At 46.3% G+C, this 20853-nt stretch overlaps 1 protein-coding gene across 5 annotated transcripts in view; it reads right to left on the reverse strand.

Moving 5' to 3' along the window:
- The window catches only part of syngap1b (synaptic Ras GTPase activating protein 1b), a 68275-nt gene extending 48533 nt beyond the window's left edge, over positions 1-19742 (reverse strand). For 4 of the 5 annotated variants that reach the window (XM_077574658.1, XM_077574652.1, XM_077574651.1 and 1 more), the window contains exons 1-2: positions 19338-19742; positions 1191-1432 (exon numbers count right to left, since the gene is read on the reverse strand). In XM_077574658.1, coding sequence (XP_077430784.1) covers positions 1191-1432; positions 19338-19359 — 264 coding nt within the window. In that variant the 5' untranslated portion in view covers positions 19360-19742. The remainder of the gene's footprint in view (positions 1-1190; positions 1433-19337) is intronic. The other variant, XM_077574655.1, reaches the window with a different exon arrangement.
- Between the last annotated feature and the right edge of the window lie 1111 nt (positions 19743-20853).

Raw genomic sequence — 20853 nt, forward strand, 5'->3', positions numbered from 1 at the left:
GCTGATGGCACCTGAAGCTCAGCGGCCACTTTCAAGTTTGACTTTTCAAATATTGTTCAGCAAACGTATTAGGGAGCACTTCTCTTTTGCCGAGGTAATCCATCCACCACACGTGTGATTGATCTTTGCATGCATGTGCTCATAACAGAAGGCCACTTGCATTGTTATTATCATTATTATTATTATTATCTCTTACACTTTAGTAACAAGTAACCATATTGGCACACATAAATCCATTTCAGGTTGGACAAAAATGTTGATACGACTTGGTACGGTTTAGTTATTTGTTGCTGCAGTATTGACACACTCGCATCAAATATCGACAGTCACAGTCCGATACTGTTCGTGTGTATTATGGGTGGGACCAAATATCAATAAAGGTATGTTTTGGTAACGTTTAGCTAATTATTTTGTGGATTGACCAGCATCATATGCCGATATGGTTTAGTTTATTCTTATCTTGCAGGTTGAGTTGAAATGTGCGTAAGAGCGATTCTGTACGTAAAATCAGGCAGAGCGGCAGGATTTTGTTTTTTTTCTCTCCTGGGCTTCTGAGAAAATAATCAACGTCACACTTCAGTTGTCTTACTATAAAGTAGTTGTCGTTTTGTGTGTGTTTTGTTTCCAGTAAAAGCATGATACATAGCAGGAGTTTGATTGATATGTATTAGGGATGGACGAGTACTGATACCAGGTATCAGTATCGGGCTAATACCTGGCCTTGTTTCAAAGAAATCAAGACTCGCACAAGAGGGTGGTCAATATTTGGATTGAGCGCCCTCTGGTGGCTGTTTTACAATCGGGAACAAGAAATGAGAAAAAGAATTTGCCATTCATTTGATACCGTTTGAAGGGAAAACGTCATATTGGGTCTTTCTTCAAAATCATCTGTCATTGTTTTTTATGTACTAGTGGGGTCAGAATTGATATTTGTATCGGTGACAACTCAAGAGGAGAGTACTTTAATGTTATTGTTCTTCAACTTGATGAAATGAATGCAAAGTATTTTCACATTGAAAATAAAACGCTGACGGCTTTTACACCGACACCAAATAGCAAAAAGTTGCAGTATGGTCTCGTCCTCTTTTGGGGTACGCGCGATGGCGATGGCGATGGCGATGGCGATGGCGATGGCGATGGCGATGGCGATGGCGACGGCGACGGGGACGGCGATGGCGATGGCAGCCTACCTCTTCCTGGTCCAACATGTGGAAGGGCTTTCCGGGGATCACGCGCAGACGGGCGTTCCAGCGGTCGGGCGGCGGGCGCTCGTTTGACGGATGCTCGTATGGGGGTCGGGTGTAATGGGGCCGCTCGTAGGCGGGGGGGGCAGCGTGGAAGGCCAGGACCTGCTGGGAGCGCTGCTGCTGCTGCTGGAGGAGGTGAAGGTGATGGTGGTGGTGGTAGGAGGGGGGGGCGGCACACCTTGCATCTGGATGGCAGGGAGAAAAAAGCTTGCGGTCGGTCAGGCTGCATCATTCGCAATCATTCGCCAGTCCCCGCCTGCAAGCCCCTCCCCCCTCAAATCAATGATTCTAGCGGTTCCTGATTGCAAGCAAAAAACATCTCACAAGGTTTTGTTTTTTTTTCCCATTAAAAGTAACAAAGGGAAGCCTGCAAAACACGGGTGTCCAATCTACAGCCCAGGGGACGTTTTTTTTTTTTGGGGGGGGGCACAACATAGCCTCAAAATAACATTTGGCTTGGCCTGCATCACTCCAGTATTTGATCTCCTTTTTTCTTAAAGGGGGGCATGACGAAGTGTCACAAGTTGGGTGCTTGCTTTGCTCAAACAAACTGACAACAAACAAACTGACAACTCAAATAGTAGCAACATTTCTCTTGTTTTGATTGTCCCTCGGAGGAAAATGTTTGGACACCACCCCTGCTCTAAAATATCCCTCAAAAGACATTGATGGGCAAACGATCCTTTTGTTTTTTGAATGACTGAAGATTGAACAGGATTTCCCCTCAGGTGTTTTTCATTACGATTTTTTAATATGATTTCTTTTTCCATTTCAAATTCCAGGCAGGCAAAATGACGAGTACATTTCTATTTGGGGAAAGGTCAGATTGACATTTCTTAAAACATTTTACAAAAATATTAGGGACAAAATAAGGGAGTGACAAATAGGCAAAATAAAAAATATATCTAAGACTATTAAAAGACGCCAGCGACACCGACAATCGCCTAATTGAGGCAAAATAAGAGCACACTCACTCTTTCGGGTTCTTAAATATTTTTTTTTTTTTATAAATTATGGATAAAGCTGTTGAAATATAAATGAGCCCGCCGTCCCTGACGAATGCGGAGGATTACGAAGGTTTGGCGTGCTGCGAAAAGGTTAATCCGAGCGGTCGTTCGCCACTTGAAATGCGTCATGTGCCGCTCATGAATATGCCGTCCTCATTTCACGAGGACGTCTTCAAAGTTGAGGAACCGCCGCCGACCAGACAAGAAGAAAAGAACAAATACAAAGTGCTCGCACTCTGACCCACTCCTACGAGGGGAATTGACTGGAGCGAGGCCCGCCCACTTGACGGACGGCCATGCTAAAGGAAGTCAAAGTGAAAGCAAAACAGGTGGAAAACAATCAAAGTTGGATGTCAAAGGTACGGCCCATAATGTTGAGAAATAATTTGCAAATAGGCGAAGCTACAGATGCTGAAGCGCAAGTTGCCGATGCGGTTCTACTGTACCGGATTGCACAATTATTGATATTCATGTGCACAAATCGCCAGTGACGCAAATTGAGATGCAAATTGGTCTTTAGAAATGAATGTGGAATCAGAAATTTCAGATTGGAGCCAGAACGAGTTACGCCTAAACAACAACGCTAACCGCTGTGTAGCTTACAATATCGCTTCTCAATTGGATTTGGTTTCGCCCCCATCAGGAAGAAAACAATATTTCGCACCCCCCTCAGCTCTCTGCTGCGACTATAAGTTGTATCATTTGTCCATGCAACTCTGCATTGGAGCTAATGCTTCTTGTGCACTCTCGGACTATGAGAGCGCCACCGCCACCTACTGTTGTGTATGTGCAATTACACTTGATTCTAGTAGAGCAATAAAACACACACACATGTTCCCTGGGCTCACAAGCGCACCATCTGCCATCGCACTGCAGGACATTTGTCCCTTCCCTCTCCAATGTCCTCTTGTCTTGGTTTTGAAGGTCAAATTGTTGCCGTTTTTGGAGTTTAAAGAGCAGCCACCACACGTTGACGACGCAGTGAATTTCTCTTATCAAGCATTTGTCACCCCCTGAAAGTATACTGTAATATGAATGGCGACCAAAATGGTGGTCAGGCTTGAAATTGGACAAATTGCGCAACCCTAACTGGACTTGATTTGTCTTGATGGGCCAACGAAGAGTTGAGAAAGCGAGTGAGCCTCGTCGTGCACATTTTGCAAAGTCACGTCGGCCGCGGACTGACTCATTGCTCGGCCCCATCTTTGTGACAGTGCCGAGGGTGCGGACAAGGGTGGGCCGAGCGCGCCGGTCCCCAACGTTTGACACGACCAGAAACGCTGATATGTCTCTTTGCTCTCCATCGTCACATCCTTTCTTTCACTGGCTTCTTCTGTCACTTTTGCTCTCTCTCTCTCTCTCTCTCTCTCTCTCTCTCTCTTTGCACATTTTCTGCCGTCCTTAGCACTTCACAAAAGCAAAGCAAGAGCTGCTCGGTCTCGCTCAACTGCACCCCGACAGGCCTAATGTGGATTTATACGCAAACAACACAGCTAAAAATAAAGATGGCACAAGCATGCGCCCGGCCGGCTTCTCTGCTTTTCCAGACTCGCACGTGTCGTGATCGCGTCAAATAGGCAATGAATGGAAATGTCATCGTCGTTTCCATTTTGGCTTCTCACAATCCCAAAAAGCGTCTCATTGAAGGAAAACAATCAAGTGCAAATTCCTGCGTTGTGAAAGCAGCCTGAATGCAGCGTGTGGCAAACGTGTGGCCAACGTTCTTTCCTCCCTTTCAAAAGTTTCGGGACACCCCAGTTGCAGTTGACTGACAAACTAAACACTCAACAAAAACGATTTGATTGTATAAACTCAAAAGACAAACTTTTCCGTAGTTACAAGTGGACGTTTTGAATCCAACCGGAAGGCGTTCACTACCATCCAGACCAAAAGGGGAGTCCGGATTGTGGGTCCTAGTCCAAGCTGTCATTTAAAAATTCTGTATCCAAGTTGCATGTCAGTATAAATCGCAGAACCAACCAAACTATGAAAAAAAGTGACTTTTATTCGGGAAATACATGGCTTAGACCCGCATACTTTCTTCAATATTTAACTTTTCTGATTGATTGAAAATGTTGATCTTTTTATGTTCTTTGTATAAGTGACGGCAAACTACTTGTTGTTTTTGTGCATGCAGCAAATAAACATCTTGAAATGGTGGTGCTGGAATGGAACGTCGGTTAAGGTCGCAGTTTAATTCCGGTTTTGAGCCTTGCGTCCTGGCGAAGGCCATGTTGATGTCAATCACAAAGTTGTCAGCGGTTCATACGGAAAACTGATGAAAAAGGAATGTAACTGTTAAATTCCTTCTTATTGACTTTCACATTCACGTTTGCATTCTCATCCAATCACTGACAGGTGTATTTTCATCATGCGGGAACTACTTCCTGCCTGGCCTGGTTTTAGCGAGTACTTTGTAACAAAATGCCACTTTTTACGATCAACTAACATTTTTGAGTACAAAAATCATTCTATCAATTGACATTGCAATATTTTCATGCTCTCATATTATTGACCTTTGTGAGCAAATACACTGTTAAGTATGTTAAGTATTTTTGAGATGATATGTTGCGATTGAGGGGGTCACCTTTTGTGTGTGTGTGTGTGGGGGGGAATTGACTTTTTGTGATCAGATGTGTACAGTATGTTGTTGTGTTATATTTTTGGGAAGATGTTAAAGTGTCTGCGATTTTTTTTTTTAAATGAATGTCCCTTTAAATGTTGTTACCGACTACAGCGCAACCAATTAATCAACCAGCCAATTGAAGCAGCTGACATGAAGACTTAAAATCATTCAGTCCTGTTCGCACCCTGTCCAGTCTTTCACAGGTCCAGGACTTGTTGAGTCTAGCCCAGCTTGAGCCCAGTCCAGGTCTACATGTAGTAGAGTTTTAGTTTGGTCGTAGTCTTGTCCCGCCTTGTATTTGGTTATCTTTAGTTCTGTTTGAATTCCAGTCCACTGCGGTTGATTTCTCCGTTTGAGTCTAACCACGTTATTAGTCGAGTCCCCTTCTTGTCAAATCTTTCGTAATCCATTCCAGTCCAGTTTGTTTCGCATATTTTCATGACCCAGTTTTTGTGTAGTACCAGTTGAGGTTCAGTCCAGTTGTAGTTCTTAGCAAGCCGTACTTGACTAATTGTACAACAGTTCAGTTGCTGTCTACTACTTGATGTGTCTTGATTGATCGCAGCTGTAGCTTTTACTTCAACTCGTCGGATGTGCTTCAAGTATCTTAAAGCAGGCACACTTGAAATCTTATTTGGGCAAAAGAGTGACAACTAAGGAATACTTCCAAAACGTACGACACCTCCACTGTTGCTAATAGCAGCAAGGAACACAAACTCAAAATGTGGGGCCAGATTGGAAGCCCAAACTGCGAGGCAAACAGGCAAACCACTGCCCCCCGTGTTCTGCCCGGTTGTAAATGAAACTGTAGCAGGAGCAAAAGTGGAGGTTGACTGGCGTCATTTGCGCTTTGTTTCTTTTCCTCCTTGTGGTGTTTTTAGGCCCGCCGGTCCGTCACCCTCCACACGGCGGCGCCGCTGCCGCGCGGCCGCCTCCGGTCCGCCTCCGATCCGCCCCCGACGTCAGCGCGCAGGAAACGAGGTTAGCGCCCGAGAGATGTCACTTCCGATACGCCCACTCTTGCTCTCTCGCTCGCTCGCTCTTGCACGCCCCCAGCCTATCGCCATGACAACCCAGAAAAGAATAGAAGTGAGTGCTGAAGAGATGAGGGGACGACGGCGGGAGGCAGAATTAGCGATGGAGGAGAGGTGAGTGGGCGGGTGAGGAAAGGGGGGACGAGGAGAGTGGGAGAACAACGGAAGAAGGGATGCGAGAGGGAGGGGGGGAGGCAGTGCAGATTTTTGGGAATAGGGAGCCCGTGTCTTGTTCCCATAGCAACGCAGCCATCCGTGAAATAGCGACGAGTTGCTCGCTCATCTCTCTCCGTTTACCTCTCCATCCCTCGTCCCTTCTCCTCCTCCTACTTACTATATATACACGCACACACATGCACATGTAGCGTGAAGTTGGCATGAGGATGTTAGCAATCCAAGCTGTGCAACACTTCAAAAGGCGCGAAGCGGGCCTTCCATGTTAAGGAAGCGCCGGCTTGTACCACAACATGCCAGGTGGCAGCACTGAGCTCTACTAGAAGACATGCAGCGTGATTAACAACAAGGAGAAGAAGCTGAGAAGGTTCCCAACTAAAGGCCCAAAATGGTCAATTGTGCATTCTAATGATATCTCTGCAAACTGTATGGTCGATCATATGATTGGATCCTTGAATACGTTTCCTTTGACTGCCTGTTCACGACTTGTCAGGAGGCCATTGCTGTTTTGGAGACATCTTGTGGTAAAAAAATCACACCTAACCTTTACACTTACCTCATTTCCTGTCTAGAGAGGAAGTTGCCATGAATCAGGAAATAAGTGATGCGCACTTTTTGTGTCCATTTTCAGTCTTGTCCGTCGTCTTTTATGCGGGTGAACAACACGCAATTGTCTTGACGTAAACACGTTCGACAGTTTAGCTTCATGCTTGGAACGTGTTGCTAGCTACAGTAAATGTTGACGTTTATTTGGTGACGATGACTTTTTGTTTCATGTATATTTTTACTTTGATATATTGACATAGTTGTGGTGGCGCATGCATGCATATGGCTCACTCTCATATTTCAGAAACAACGGTAAAGACGCTTGCCAAAAAAAACATGTTTATTCCCCGCTGCCTTGTATTTATTGGGGTAAATAAGTCTCCCTATGCTGAAACAGCCTTTTTCCCCACAAAGTTTGAGCCCATAATTGTAAATACTCAAAACGGTTGTAATGTTCTTCCGCCACACGTCCGCCTTCTCCTCTTTTGGGCAAGTCCGACGCTCCGGTAGGCCACCGGCTGTTGGCAGATCGGCGGTTGGTAAAACGCTTCCAAGCTGTCAGTGGGAAACTCCGTGGAATAAATAACTGTCAATCATATGCTAATTTGCTTTGGATCTTATTTTCATTGACTATTTTATATATTTCCATTTCTGCTCACAGCGCCCCCGCTTGGTCTAAAGGGGATCGCGGCTTCGTAGGATTGAGTTGCCGCCATAATCATTATCAACATTCAAACACACTGATATTATTAAGTGTACGTATATATCTGAAAAGAAAGAATTAAAAAATTTAATGGAAATGTATTTAAATATCAAATACAAATAAACTTTTACAAATATATTGTACTGGATTTTTTTTTTTTTTAAAGGTTAATCCACTAACACACAAAGTTAAAACATCCAATTCAGTGATTGTTTTGTATACCATTAGGGGGAGGCAGAGTACAACACTTGGTGAATAACTGTGTTCGATGTAATGCTATGATTTGCAAAATAACAATTTGTGAATTGTTTCCAGCCACAACAAAATAGGCCAAAGCGCCAAACGCAGGGCGACTGCCTGACAATGTGACACTCACAGCAAGTCGCCGGCACTTCTGGTTGGGCCCAAAATGTGCGCTGTAAGCGTGAGAAGGAGATCTGCTATCTAGCGGACCGCCGGCGGGCGGGAGGGTGCTAGCATCTGTCGCCACTCAAAGGGGCGACGGGGCGAGATGTCCTCGACCGACACGGTTACGCGGACACCAGGCGTCCAAAATTCTCATTGAAATTTGGTCGAGTAGGATGAAGAGATTCTGCCCAAAAAATCAATCATGGATTAAGTCCGGTAAGACAAAAAAAAGGCCCAGTTGTGTTGGCGCTGGGGTAATTGTTGGCGCTGATCACGAGTGCCTCGTTGTGCATTAATATTGACCTCATCATCAAAGGTGGCCGTCAAAGGCCACTTGCAAAGAAAGTCACAGCAACAGCTTGCGGCCATTCAAGCTTTGGCCCAAAGCAAAGTTCCTCTTTTGGCTGCCAAGCGGCCTCGGCCTCCTCCTCCTCTTCCTCTTCCTCCTCCTCCTCATCCTCTGCTCGCTCTCGGGCTCCCACTCACTCCCACAACACTTTGCCACTTTATTTCCTCCCTCGTCCCCGGCCAGCGTTTCTCGTTTCACGTTTCTTTCAGCTCATCTCGCTGTGAAAATGTCAAGTCAACGGATCGTCACGTGCGGGCGCTGCTTGCAGACCATAGAAAAATGCAAAGTCCACAAGCGGCATGCCGGACCTTCGGCAGATCGCCGGGACTCTTCACTCCTCTTTGCATGCTCGCCACACAACACCATCAAATGTCGCTTTATCCTCACAGCTGGCAAAAGTACTTGCACTCCCTACCCACTGGTGTAAAGACTCCGGTCAAAGTACAACTCTTCATTTCAAGGTGAAGTTTGCCGTTTTCAAACTGCTCGCAAGATTTGAATGTGGCCTGACTTCACTCCGCCTCCATATGGTGTTGCTGACCAAAGCCACGCCCCAACACCAACGTTAATCAAAGCCATCCGCCCGGAGTTCCTAAAGGCTCAGGATGTTGTGGGGCTGTCGTGGATGACACGCCTCGACGCATGGACATCGGAGGCAGTGCCTCTGGATGGGCAGAGCGGGGTGGGGGGACCGGAGGGTGTGTTCCAACTATAGAAGGATCACTCTCCTCAGCCTCCCTGGTAAGGTCTATTCAGGGGTGCTGGAGAGGAGGGTCCTTTGGGAAGTCAAATCTCGGATTCAGGAGGACGAGTGTGGTTTTCGTCCCGGCCGTGAAACAGTGGACCAGCTCTACACCCTCGGCAGGATCCTTGAGGATGCATGGGAGTTCGCCCAACCAGTTCACATGTGCTTTGTGGACTTGGAGAAGGCGTTTGGCCGTGTCCCTCGGGGAGTCCTGTGGGGGGTGCTTTGGGAGTACGGGGTACCGAGCCCCCTGATACGGGCTGTTCATCTTCAACTCGTTCGCAGCAGAGTGTGAAGCGGTTGGGATGAAGATCAGGACCTCCGAATCAGAGACCATGGTGCTCAGTCGGAAAAGGGTGGAGTGCCCTCTCCAGGTCGGGGGTGAGATCCCGCCCCAAGTGGAAGAGTTCAAGTATCTTGGGGTCTTGTTCACGAGTGAGGGCAGGTTGAAGCGGAAGATAGACAGGAGGAACGCTGCAACGTCTGCAGTGATGCCGACTCGGTATCGGTCCATTGTGGTGAAGAAGGAGCCGAGTCATAAGGCAAAGGTCTTGATTTACCGGTCGATCTACGTTCCTACCCTCACCTATGGTCGCGAGCCGGATGCCTCCCTGGAGAGGTGTTCCGGGCATGTCCCACCGGTAAGAGGCCCCGAGGACCACCTAGGACACGCTGAAGAGACTCTGTCTCTCGGCTGGCCTGAGAACGTCTTGGGATCCCATTGGAGGAGCTGGTTGAAGTGGCTGGGGAGAGGGAAGTCTGGGCTGCCCCCGCGACTCGACCCCGGATAAACGCTAGATGATGGATGGATGGTTGAAAAAAGGAACCAAAAAAAAGCAGCAAACCTACGTTGGCAAAGTAAGGAGCCGAATGTATACATCGCGGTTTTCGAGACAGACCTCCAATAAATACAAGCACATGGTCGTTTTAAAAAGGTGCCAAATTATGACCAAGTGTTGCGTATTTTACTTTAGCAACCTTTATTGGCCATGTTAAATAGCACAAAAATCCAAAAGCGGGACTTGCACTCGGTCCGTCCGGTCCGAAGACGAGTGATTGTTTTAGTCTACAAGCTCACTTTTCGCCTTTTACTAACCTCAACTATTAATGTCCCATGTAAAGACGTGTACTGTACAATCTCACTGAAAGCCTCATCCAAGCCAAACCATTAGTCCAACGGCAAATTGATATACATGTGAACACTAAAAAAACACCAAGATCATGATCAGCCCGTTAGCTCAGTAAGATAAACGTTCATCTTCCGACCAGACGAGCCGGGTTTGATTCCCATTACTGTTGATCATGTCTGATAGAACATGGCCAAAAGAAGTCGCTAAACTACAACATGTAACTTGGTCGGCAAAAAGTCAGCAGGAATAAAATGGCGGAAAGGATTTTTTCCCCCCTGGTTTTTAAGAAGCGGCCGCGTACGAGTGGCGTTGGCCTCACAGGCCTCCCCGAAGCTTAAATCACAGCCCCGTAAAGGCTCCGCTGGTGTCATTTGCCAGCAATAATGGAAGGTGATGGAGGTGCGGAAGGCGAGACACGCCATCATAAACAACACGTTGAGCTTTCCCGCCGCCACTTTCCTCTTCATTGTCACACCTGCCGCACTTGAGCGGCTCTTTTCAGCGCCCGCCGCCAACGACGCTAACCGTAAGGCCGACCTCAACGCTAATTGAACTTTGCTCTGTGGTAACCTTGCACAACGCCGGGAGATTTGCGGTGTTCAAACTTGCACCAGGAGCCCTTCAGCACGGCTGTTGACATTTTCCCCGTAATCCCAATGCTTTACCCGCCGCTGCCCAGATGTAGCAGCGGGAAAGTCGCCTTTTTGGCTTGATCCACATACGCTAACCGGCCTGCTGCTTCCACAAGAGCCCGGCGTGCATTCCAATGTGATACATACATAGCATGCACGCATGACTACTTTTCTAGGATGTTACGTTCATGAAGAATACAACCTCCCAAGCCCAATGTGTGAGATTAATGGAAAATAATGTCTTGAATATTGATCCAATTTTGGGCTTTGCGTCTCATACCAAGGGGACCGTTTAAATTTCAAAGTCAAATGTTTAGCATCACGCATGTCAAGCAATCTGGTCAAATCTCAAAGAAACTTTGTCGTTCAAGGATTCTAGAAAGGTTGCTTTAAACCAATATGGAGGACGTGCTGTCTCATAGCTTTTAGAGACTGTTTTGTGCATCTACTCATGATCAACATGTCTACCGAATTTCATGAAACAAAATGAAGAAATGAGAAAGACCCCTGAAAATGACAACATTGACACTAAAATGGCTGCTTCAAACCAAAATGGCCGACTAACTGTCTTTTCAGGCATGGCATATTCAGACTTTTTTGTGGGTCTACTTACGATAGACATGCCTACCAAATTTCCCGTTTGCTGATTTTTCCAAAAATTCAAGTCCCCGAAAAATGACCAAATGGACACTAAAATGGCTACTTTAAACCAAAATGGCAGACTTGCTGTGTTTTTCCAAACACGGCTTCTTGAGACCTTTTTGTGGGTCTACTCATGATAGGCATCCTTAGCCAATGTCATGTTGCTAAATAGAAGAGGCTTGAGGGGCTGAATTTTCAAAGCATTTCAAAATGACAACATTGATGACATTGGAGTGGCCGCTTTCAGCCAAAATGGGGGACCTTCTGCTTTTTATCAGGCATGGCCCACCAAATTCCATGTTCATTGAAAACATCTCTATACATTGTGGAGGATGTTGGGCGTGGCTAGTCCATAATTGTCCTGGGGTCACTTAGTCCATGCCCCTTGTTGGAGGCCGGCTCATGGGCTCCTTGCTTGCGTGTTGCCTGAAAGCAGGCCGAGCCCGGAGGCCGTCCCGAAGAGAAAAAGAACAATTATAGGCAGGCGCCCCGGAACCGCAGAGAGACGAGGAAAGTGTGTCATTGCCTTATTAGCCGAAGGGTTGTGGTGGAAACTCGCGCGCCTTATCACACTGCCCCAGGACCGTCTGACAAAACAATTGGCCGTCGGGGGACAACAAGAGCAAAAAGCTGACGTTCAATTAATCGGGGATAACTTTGCCGTGTGTTTTAAGCAGCCGGAAAGATGTGGCAGTCATCAGAGCAGACAGACGCTCCAGCTCAACTCGCAAACAAAAGCATGAATCAGCATTTTGGCCGTCCAAAGCTTTCATGGTTTCTTGTCACCCTGTCGGGAGTTTGAAGGCGGAGTCAGTGTGCCTTCAAAAGTTTGCCAAGTGCTGGCGTAAGATGCCATACGGACAAAAGTATAGGGACGGCCGGGCACTTGCAGGAAGTACAGCAGACACAGTCCGGGACGGTCAGTGCAATCGCTTGGTTTACGACAAGCGTAAAACTCTGGGGGCGGGTACCAAAAGTCCCTTTGAGTTGAAGAAATTGCCCAGTTGATTAGGGAGCACCTGCTCGACAAGCTTGGCCATGCGAAGGCCAGGTCGGAGCGCTCTCTCCAGTTTGCTAACATGGAAGCAGCCGGCGTTGACGACTTTTACGAAAAAAATCCTCTGACTGAAATCAGCCGTTGACAGTTTTCTGCAACTCACAATCGTTTTGATAACTGACAGCTATTTTTCAAACTCTTCTATACTTTTAACATTTTGTCTAAGAGGATTTGAAACGATTAAAACAGTAAGCATTTGATTATCTTTTCGAAAGAAAAAAATGCAGATATTTAGAGAGATTCAAATCACCCAACACATTTTAGGTGAGGAAAACTTTGTACATTTAAAAGCAACAGCGGCTGATGAAGACGATTTTGAACAACATTTAAGACCTAAGAGAGAGTTTGTACTTGTAGGTTTTTAAAATGTGCCCTAAGATGGCAAGTCATAAGAAAGTGCGGATGTTTGGGGACGTGTGGCCAAGGATTTATCTTGTGGTGGCCGCGAGTTCCCCACGCGGGTGCAATAACCACAGTGAGCCTTCACCACACCTGAGGTCGGCGCTTTTATTACTTGTGGAGCGTGGAATTCATCTTGTCATCTCCGCGCAAGTCGCAGCATGTGGCGCTAGACAGAAAAGCAACATTTGGAGTGGCGGCCGGTGCATTTGCTACCCGAGTCTGACTTCATCCACCTTTTCAGAGCACCACAAGCAAGTCAAGGCATCAAAAAACCCATTTTGACTGCACCCATCATCATCTGGGGCACTTCCACAATCCAGATTCATCTAAGAACACCACAAAAAAGCCCACCAAATATTGGACGATTGACGGCCGACCGCGGAGAATTGTCTCTCCCGGGCCAAAAGGCGAGCAGCGTCCCGCTTTGTTTGGACGTGGCCACGTGCCGCCTGGCTTCCATTTTGTGGCCAGAGCGCGCGAGCCACAAACGAGGAGCCCCCGCAATGACATTTGGGCGGGGGCCATTTTGGACGAGCATTTTACGGCTAGCAACGATGCGACGCTGACGTCACTTGCGCAGCGCAAGCTCAAATCCCATTTAGGTGGCTCTCCAAACTAGTTTTCCCGTAGGAAAAGGCGGTGCCACTGCGACTTACCAATTCAATTTGATCCCAACTCCGATTTCCCGTATAACAACAAGACAATGGAAATGAATGGAAGTGTTTTCAGTCTGTTCCAGTCCCACGACAACAATGATCCTAAAATTTTTTTCCAATTAATTTGATCCCTTTACTGAAAACCAGGGCATCGTTTCAAATTGATCATGCACAAACATCAATTGACGATGACTGAATTGCTGGGTTTTTTTTTGTGTTTGACATCCATTAGAAAATCAGCAAAAAAGTTGATGGTTAGTTTTCCAAAGTCAAAGCAGATGTTTGTCTTATTTTGAAAAGCAGAATGATCAAATTTCACAGAATGTTAACTAGCTGAAGTTGTTCAACAAGGGCTCCAAACAATCAATTAATGATTCAAATAGTTGGAGTTTAATTTGATGGTTGATTAATCGATTGTTTGTTGCACCTCTACTGTAAAGTATAAAATTTAGAGGCCTACCGATTTATCAATTGGTTATTAGCTTCGGTGTCATGCTCATTGTGAGTGTTGTCATTTTACATTTGTGTGTGTTTTGCCGTATCTAAAGCTCGCTCCCAACTTGCAAAAGCAACGAGCAAGCAATGGCTCACAACAATTTTGGAGCTCCGTGCGTGAAAATGTTTGCAGTCAAATGGTCGCTCAAGCTTCGGCTTCTGCAAAATGTTGTCACGCCAGACGATTGTGTTGATGTCTTCTAAAATTGGGCTCATTAGTTTCCCCTAAAGCCGGCCATTAGCAACAAAAGATTGATTGCGTCTACAAAGCCAATGGGCCAAATCGGGTTTCAGGTCACACACACATTACGAGATTCATCTGATGTTGTTGTTGTTGTTGTTTTTAAATACATGGACACGCTAGCTTGTAGCTCAGGGTTGTCAAACGTCACTGGCATCGGTAGATGAAAAAAGGTGCAAGATTTGTTGCGGAGGTGCAGCAAGTAATCAATTTATCGACTTAACTACTTGGATGAATCATTTAGAACAGTGGTGGTCCAAACTCGGTCCTTGAGGGCCAGAGTCCTGCAGGTTTTGGATGTTTACCTTTTCCAACACACCTGCAGCTCATCAGCAAGATCCGCATGAGCCTGATAATGATCCCGTTCATTGGAAACAGGTGCGTTGGAGCAGGGGGAAATCCAAAACCTGCAGGACTCCGGCCCTCGAGGACCGAGTTTGGACACCACGGATTTAGAGACTCAAATTCTCCAAATTTCAGCCTGTCAACAGTAATAATGATCCTCCAATTTCAAAATTGGTAAAAATGTCATCACTCTCCTTTTTTTCCTAAAAGCAGACATTTGCAAACGTTTTATTTTGAAGAAACATGAACTTAAACTTGTTTCACGGAGGACAAGAGAATTGACAACAGAAATCGGAGAATATTTACTGTTGAGAGGTTGAAATCAGAGGACTGGGACAATTTAAACGAGTGCTCCAAACTATTAACCAGTTATCAAAATAGTTGTCGATAAATGTGACGATCGACTAGTCGTGGATGAATGGATCAATTGTTGCGCCTGTCCAGTATACACAGCAGGCCATCAAAAATGATAAGTGGGTCAGATGTGGCCCGGCGAACTTGCGTTTGCCACCCGTGCTCCAGTTGGTAAGCGCGCCGCTTCGGCAACAACACGCAATCATCCGTGTCGCTAGGCACCGATAAGCCATCCTCAGAGGAATGAAGCCGCCACCACACCGACGGATATTCATGACTGCACGCCGTCCGTCGGTGGGCTGTCACTTCATCAGCACACACGCTGGCTGATGCTGACCCCGTTAAGCGTGAGGCCCTCGCACCCTTTATTTGAGGGGAAGGAGATTCAAATATGTTTTGTGGCACACATCAGCCAATGGGGAATAGATAGCGCAGACGGGGAAGTGAATAAGCATGTGATCGGGCAGACTCGCGCGCACACACACTCACTGCTACGCGACACGCATTGACACGCATGATATAGGCGTCGTCCAAAAAGACGCTGCTTTGAAAATGGCTGCCGGTCAACAATGAGTTGAACATTGTTTACTGAAACACAACATAGCATTACATCAACCCAAACTCTGTTAGCTGAATGCTAACATATAGGCTAACGTGCCACATTACAGACAACTGAAATTAGCATAGATGTTAGGGTCAACCTTCAAACAGCAGAAACACATGCAAAGAAAACATACAACAAGCCTCATATTCGCTCTGCAATGTGGGAACCATGACAATGCAGATCAGTTAGTGACCTTCTCTGCCACTTGTTCGTGACGTTCATTACGCCGTATGTCTTCCAGGAAAGCTCAGTGCTGCCCTGCAAGTTGTGGCACTAGGTGGTACTACACTGTAGGCGTGTCATTCTCATTTGAGTGATGTATATATAATCAGGATCATTTCATTTGAAATAATACTTGAAGACCCCCTGAAAAACAACAACGATTGCATAAACATTTGCAATCCATGAAGCGCGACATAACGGAGATTCGCGGTGATAGCAATCAAATGCCGCCCAATCGTCTCAGAGCGATCACATGATGAGCAGAGTCTACCGAGATCGGATTTTCAGCGTCTGAGGGGAAGCGCAAGTACGACGACGCGGCCTGTGATGAAAATGAGTTTGACAGATAACAGCTCTTGACACGGGTGGGGGGGCGCAAGACGGCCCCGGATGCGGCACGGGCGCATTTGGTGTTGAATCTCTTAAACATACATTGAAAAATGGATTCTGACAAATATATTAAGAGCAGCTATTTTGTCCTTATTCAAAATAGCATTTTTGTGGGGGGGAGGAAATAATGAAATAGCCCCGCATTGCCGGCCCAACGGGCATCTGCCTCGTATGCCAGATGGCCAGTCTAGCTCCGTCTTGACGCGCGTACCCGGCCTTGCCTTGCTAGCAAAGTCAGCGCCCACCACTGGCAGAGGATCACGTGTGCGTGCGTGCGTGCGTGCGTGCGTGCGTGCGTGCGTGCGTGCGTGCGTGCGTGCGTGCGTGCGTGGGGGTGGTGGAGGAGATGGCAAGTAAGGCAAGAAAAGGGAGAATATTGCGGCCTAGTTGCTTTGTGCCTCCCACTGCCTGCCTGTTGGCTTCTCGCGACTTGGCAGGACTGCAAATGGCTCCACACAGCACACGAGGAAACGTGGGCACCTGCCAGATCACGCCGCTCGCTCGCTTTCTCCCTCCACCTATATAGCGGCAGCGGCAGTGGCGGCGGCGGCGGCGGCGGCGGATCCGTGGCCAGCACCCCGACCGACATTCATCCCGCCCGCCCCCACCTTCAGCTAAATCAGCTGTCACCTTCTTCTTCTGAGCACATACGGACGGCATATTGGATGCGCTCCGTGGATGTTGAGTCACAGTGCGGCAAGCGTGTTACATAACAGCGCGTGGTAACCATGGAGATGACAACGTATACATGGCGAGGCACGTGTCTGCCATCTTCAACTTTTACATGCAACACCTTCTGATGTTAATTTGCTCGCGCGATGGACGTCGCCTACGTCTGACTTTTCCCGCTTAGATGTATTCAAAAAAGGCACTTGATGAGGCTCCTGGAACCATCTCTGGCTCTGGTTGTCATGGTTACGACAACAACTCAAGGAAGGAGGAACCACGAAATGAACTTGTTTTAGAAATGCAGATTATGGATGATTGTATGCAAATAGTTTGCCGTGTGAAACTTTAACATAGGCTTTAAACTAGTTCTGCTCCAATCGATCAGCCACCAATCATGATTGGAGGATTTCCTTGGGATTTGTTGGGTTTGTTGTTTTTTTGGGGGGAGGAGAGGGGGGGGGGGGTGAAAGAAGGAAGTCTACTCTTTCTTTTGGTAAGTTGAGTGCTTATACTGTGACAGAAGACAATATTGTGTGGCTGTTGAAAGATCAGTCCAAATGCTGGACAATCTGTTGCCAAAGTCGAGTATTTGTACTCGGATACTTCCCACCACTGCAGACCTGGCAGGTCCTCACCGGCCGGAATCAGCTGCTAACCAACCCATACGTCGGCAATCCCCCGACACTCACATGCGGCCCGCCTCCGCTCCTCAACGCGCACACACAACAGTCCTCATCCTCATCACCATCATCGTTATCATCATCATCATCATTATCATCATCATCATCATCATCACGCCACCCACGGCGACTTCAAAATTTGCTTTGCTGGCTTGCTCAGCCCAACTCGGGCCATCACGTTCCAGGAGCAAGAAGGAAGAAGAAGAAGAAGAAACTATCCGGTGGACGTCATTTGTTCATTTGAGAAGCACCCCGAGGTCCACGCATGAGTGTGCTTTTTGTCCTCACAAGTAAAAGTGCAACATGTCATCGATTTATCAGCAACTAATGACTGATGATCAAATTCAACGACAACTATTCTGATCAGCATTTTAAGAGCTTACTGGACTTAAAACCATCCAAACTTTCAGATTTTCAACCTTTCAACAGTAAAAATTATTCTATTTTTGTAGTTCGCCATCTGTGTGTGTGTTTTTCCCCCCAAAAAAAGCATCTGATTGCACTTTGGGAAACAAACATCTTGGAATGGACTGCAATTTTATACAGCGCTTTTTTAGTGCAATAGCGCCCAAAGCGCTTTACAAAGCCTCGCACTAGTGGTCGTCTGGTCCTGCGTGAGCAAATCGGCTTGCTCAAGGACACTTGAGTCACATGGTCACCAGAAATGAGGATCGAACCCACAACCTCACAGATGGGAGACAACCACGCCGCCTCAATAGACAGTTGTGACATAAATGATCATCAATTGGCATTTGTGCGTTTTCTGCACTTCCTGTTTTGGATTAAGGCATGGAATATTTTTGGGTAACTATCCAATTCATTGATTAATTGGAAAAAAAATGACAGATCAATCTATAAATAAACAAACAGTTGCAGCTCTAAAACAGCAGCAGAGCAAAAGGACCTCAAGCAGCTGAAAATATCACAAAGCCACAAAGAGTTGACAACATTTCTGCTCGGCAACTTCATTTATCGCCACTTTTTCCATTTTACCTGATTGGACAGTCCCATAGACCAAACGCCAAAACGATAGTAACACTCCATCATGAATAAGTCATATGCTAAAAAAAAGTTTTTGGAATGGCTTACTCCATCAAATAATCCAATAATTGGATCAGAAGCTGTTTTGCAGATTTGACCAGAAAATGGGGCAAAATGTTCTTCGCAGTTTTTCAAAGTAAAAGCAGATGTTTTGTTGAAAGATAATCCGTCTGCTTCCAAGGAGGCCGACAAGCAGAAATGGGAGAATATTTTAGGTCAGAAGATTGAGACAGTCTCCTAGCGATTTGTGGATGAATCGATGAATTGCTTAGCATTTCTTGTTATGGAGAGTAGACGGTAAACATTCCTTTGGACTTTTAAGCACAATTCAAAGTTTGTATTTGTTTGCTTGTTAAGTAAGAGATGAATCAGCCGGCTACTTCTTGGACTTCGATCCCGAGCACGCGTGCTTTGGCCACCGCTGGCTATTAGTCGGCTCTGAGACTTGGAGCCAATTTGGCAGTTCAACATTCGCATCTTTCACCTGAAACTTTGTCTTCACTTCAACATCTGCTGATCGGCCCACGATGGCTGAGACTAAATGAATAACATCAGATATTGAAGTCATTCTGTAAATTCTCTTACAGCAGGGTTGATTTATTTTTATTTTTTTACTGCCACTACTGTTGAGTAGGAGTAGCTACTTTGTGATTCTAGGAAGACGACGGAATGTCATCGAGGCGGGATGAGTGGAGCCAGCGGCATCCGCACACTTGAACGCATCATCACTACAAATGCCGCATGGACCCACGCTGCGTTTGCGTGCGCGCGCGTGGACGCGCGGATGCACGCACCTGTCGGCTATGCTGGTGCGTTCAAACGCATATGGATGTCATGTCAGCTCGAGCGGAGGACCGTACGGGAGGATGGGCGAAATCCGGGATGAGATGCAGAGAATGGCAACATGAAGCTATGAGCAGCGAGTGAGCCGTACGTACCTTGGATGGGAACATAGGACATGTTCCAACGGCATTGAACGGAGGTTGCGGCAGGTCTTGGCGGTCCAGGAAGCAAACACTCGGCTAAAAAAACAAAACAAAAAAAACAATGAAATGAATATAAAAGAAAAGACAGGCGGCGTACTCCTTCCTATGGGAGCCGATGATGATGATGATGATGATGATGATGAAGATGCCAACAGTCCGCCGTGATCACCATCGGCATCCTAAAAAGCATCATGATAAGAAGAATAATCCGCCGCCGCTTTCCGAAAGCGCGCGTGGCTCCCTCCCGGTGCATAAAAAAGCACACACAGGATGCACTAATGTGCGTGTGAGTGAATGTGTGTACGTGTGTACACGCGCGCGCGTGTGTGTGTGTGCGTGTATACGTGTGTGTTTGTGTGTGAGAGAGAGAGAGAGAGAGAGAGAGAGAGAGAGAGAGAGAGAGAGAGAGAGAGAGTGAGGGAGGGAGGAGGGCACGAGTGGGTGACAGCAGAGAGCCAACTGTCGTTATTATGAAACCCACTGGAGTTGCAGGCAGGACACGCCCCCACTGCGATATGATTGGCTGCTGCATGCAGGCGGGAAGGGCAGCCAACGCACAGTAATGACGTAGCCGTAACAAAGATGAAACCAAAATCCAAATTCTTCACAAGTACGTCGCACGGGAAAATGTGACATGTTTGAATTCTGGTATATGGGGGGGGGTGATTTTTTATTTTTTTTTATCTTCAATCTTGTTAAACACTTGGCCTATTTTTTTTTACAGTATTATAGAAGAGAAGTTATACAGAGCAAAACATTTTTGATTTATTAGACACGAAAAGGACTCCGCCAGTGACCTGAACCAGAAAGAACTCCTTCGTTTTCATTTTTACTTACCATATTTTTAACATGATAATTTATCGCATCAAAAGGTTCTTCTGCCAAAATGTTTTGTTTTGTTTTTCCTGGCGTGACAGCAATACGCGTCTGCAGTATGAAGGAAGTAAGGAATTTTGTCGTCTTTGCGTGTTCCAAAAATGAAGATAGATTTAATGTAAGAAAAATACACCTTTGCAAAAATGATTTTTTAATCAATCAGAGATCTCTGGACAGATAACAGCCTTTATCATCACTTAAACATCGTGGGATTCAGAGCGTCAAATGTGCTTCTTCCGGGTGTCGAACGGCTTTTATAGTTTAAGGACCTCCTCTCTTTTATTTGTAGACAAAACATATCTCTGAGTACTTTTCCAGAGCAGATGGCGTAAACAAGGTCAGATTTGGGTGTGTGTTCGGGACTGAATATGTTATATAGTTGAAGGTTCTATTTTTCCCCATAACAAAATCTCACAAACAAGTTGAACCAAATTTACGGTGGCCGTGACTGATGAAGAAAGTAAAGAGTGTGTGTGTGTGTGTGTTATTTCAAAGCAAATTTTGTTTTCAAGACCGAAATGTGTGTGTACAAAATAAAACAAGGAATTTTGGACCAATCAATGTGCACCAGCCCAAGGTCAGACCATACCGA

Source organism: Vanacampus margaritifer, chromosome 9, assembly GCF_051991255.1.
Source record: "Vanacampus margaritifer isolate UIUO_Vmar chromosome 9, RoL_Vmar_1.0, whole genome shotgun sequence".
Lineage (NCBI taxonomy): Eukaryota > Metazoa > Chordata > Actinopteri > Syngnathiformes > Syngnathidae > Vanacampus > Vanacampus margaritifer.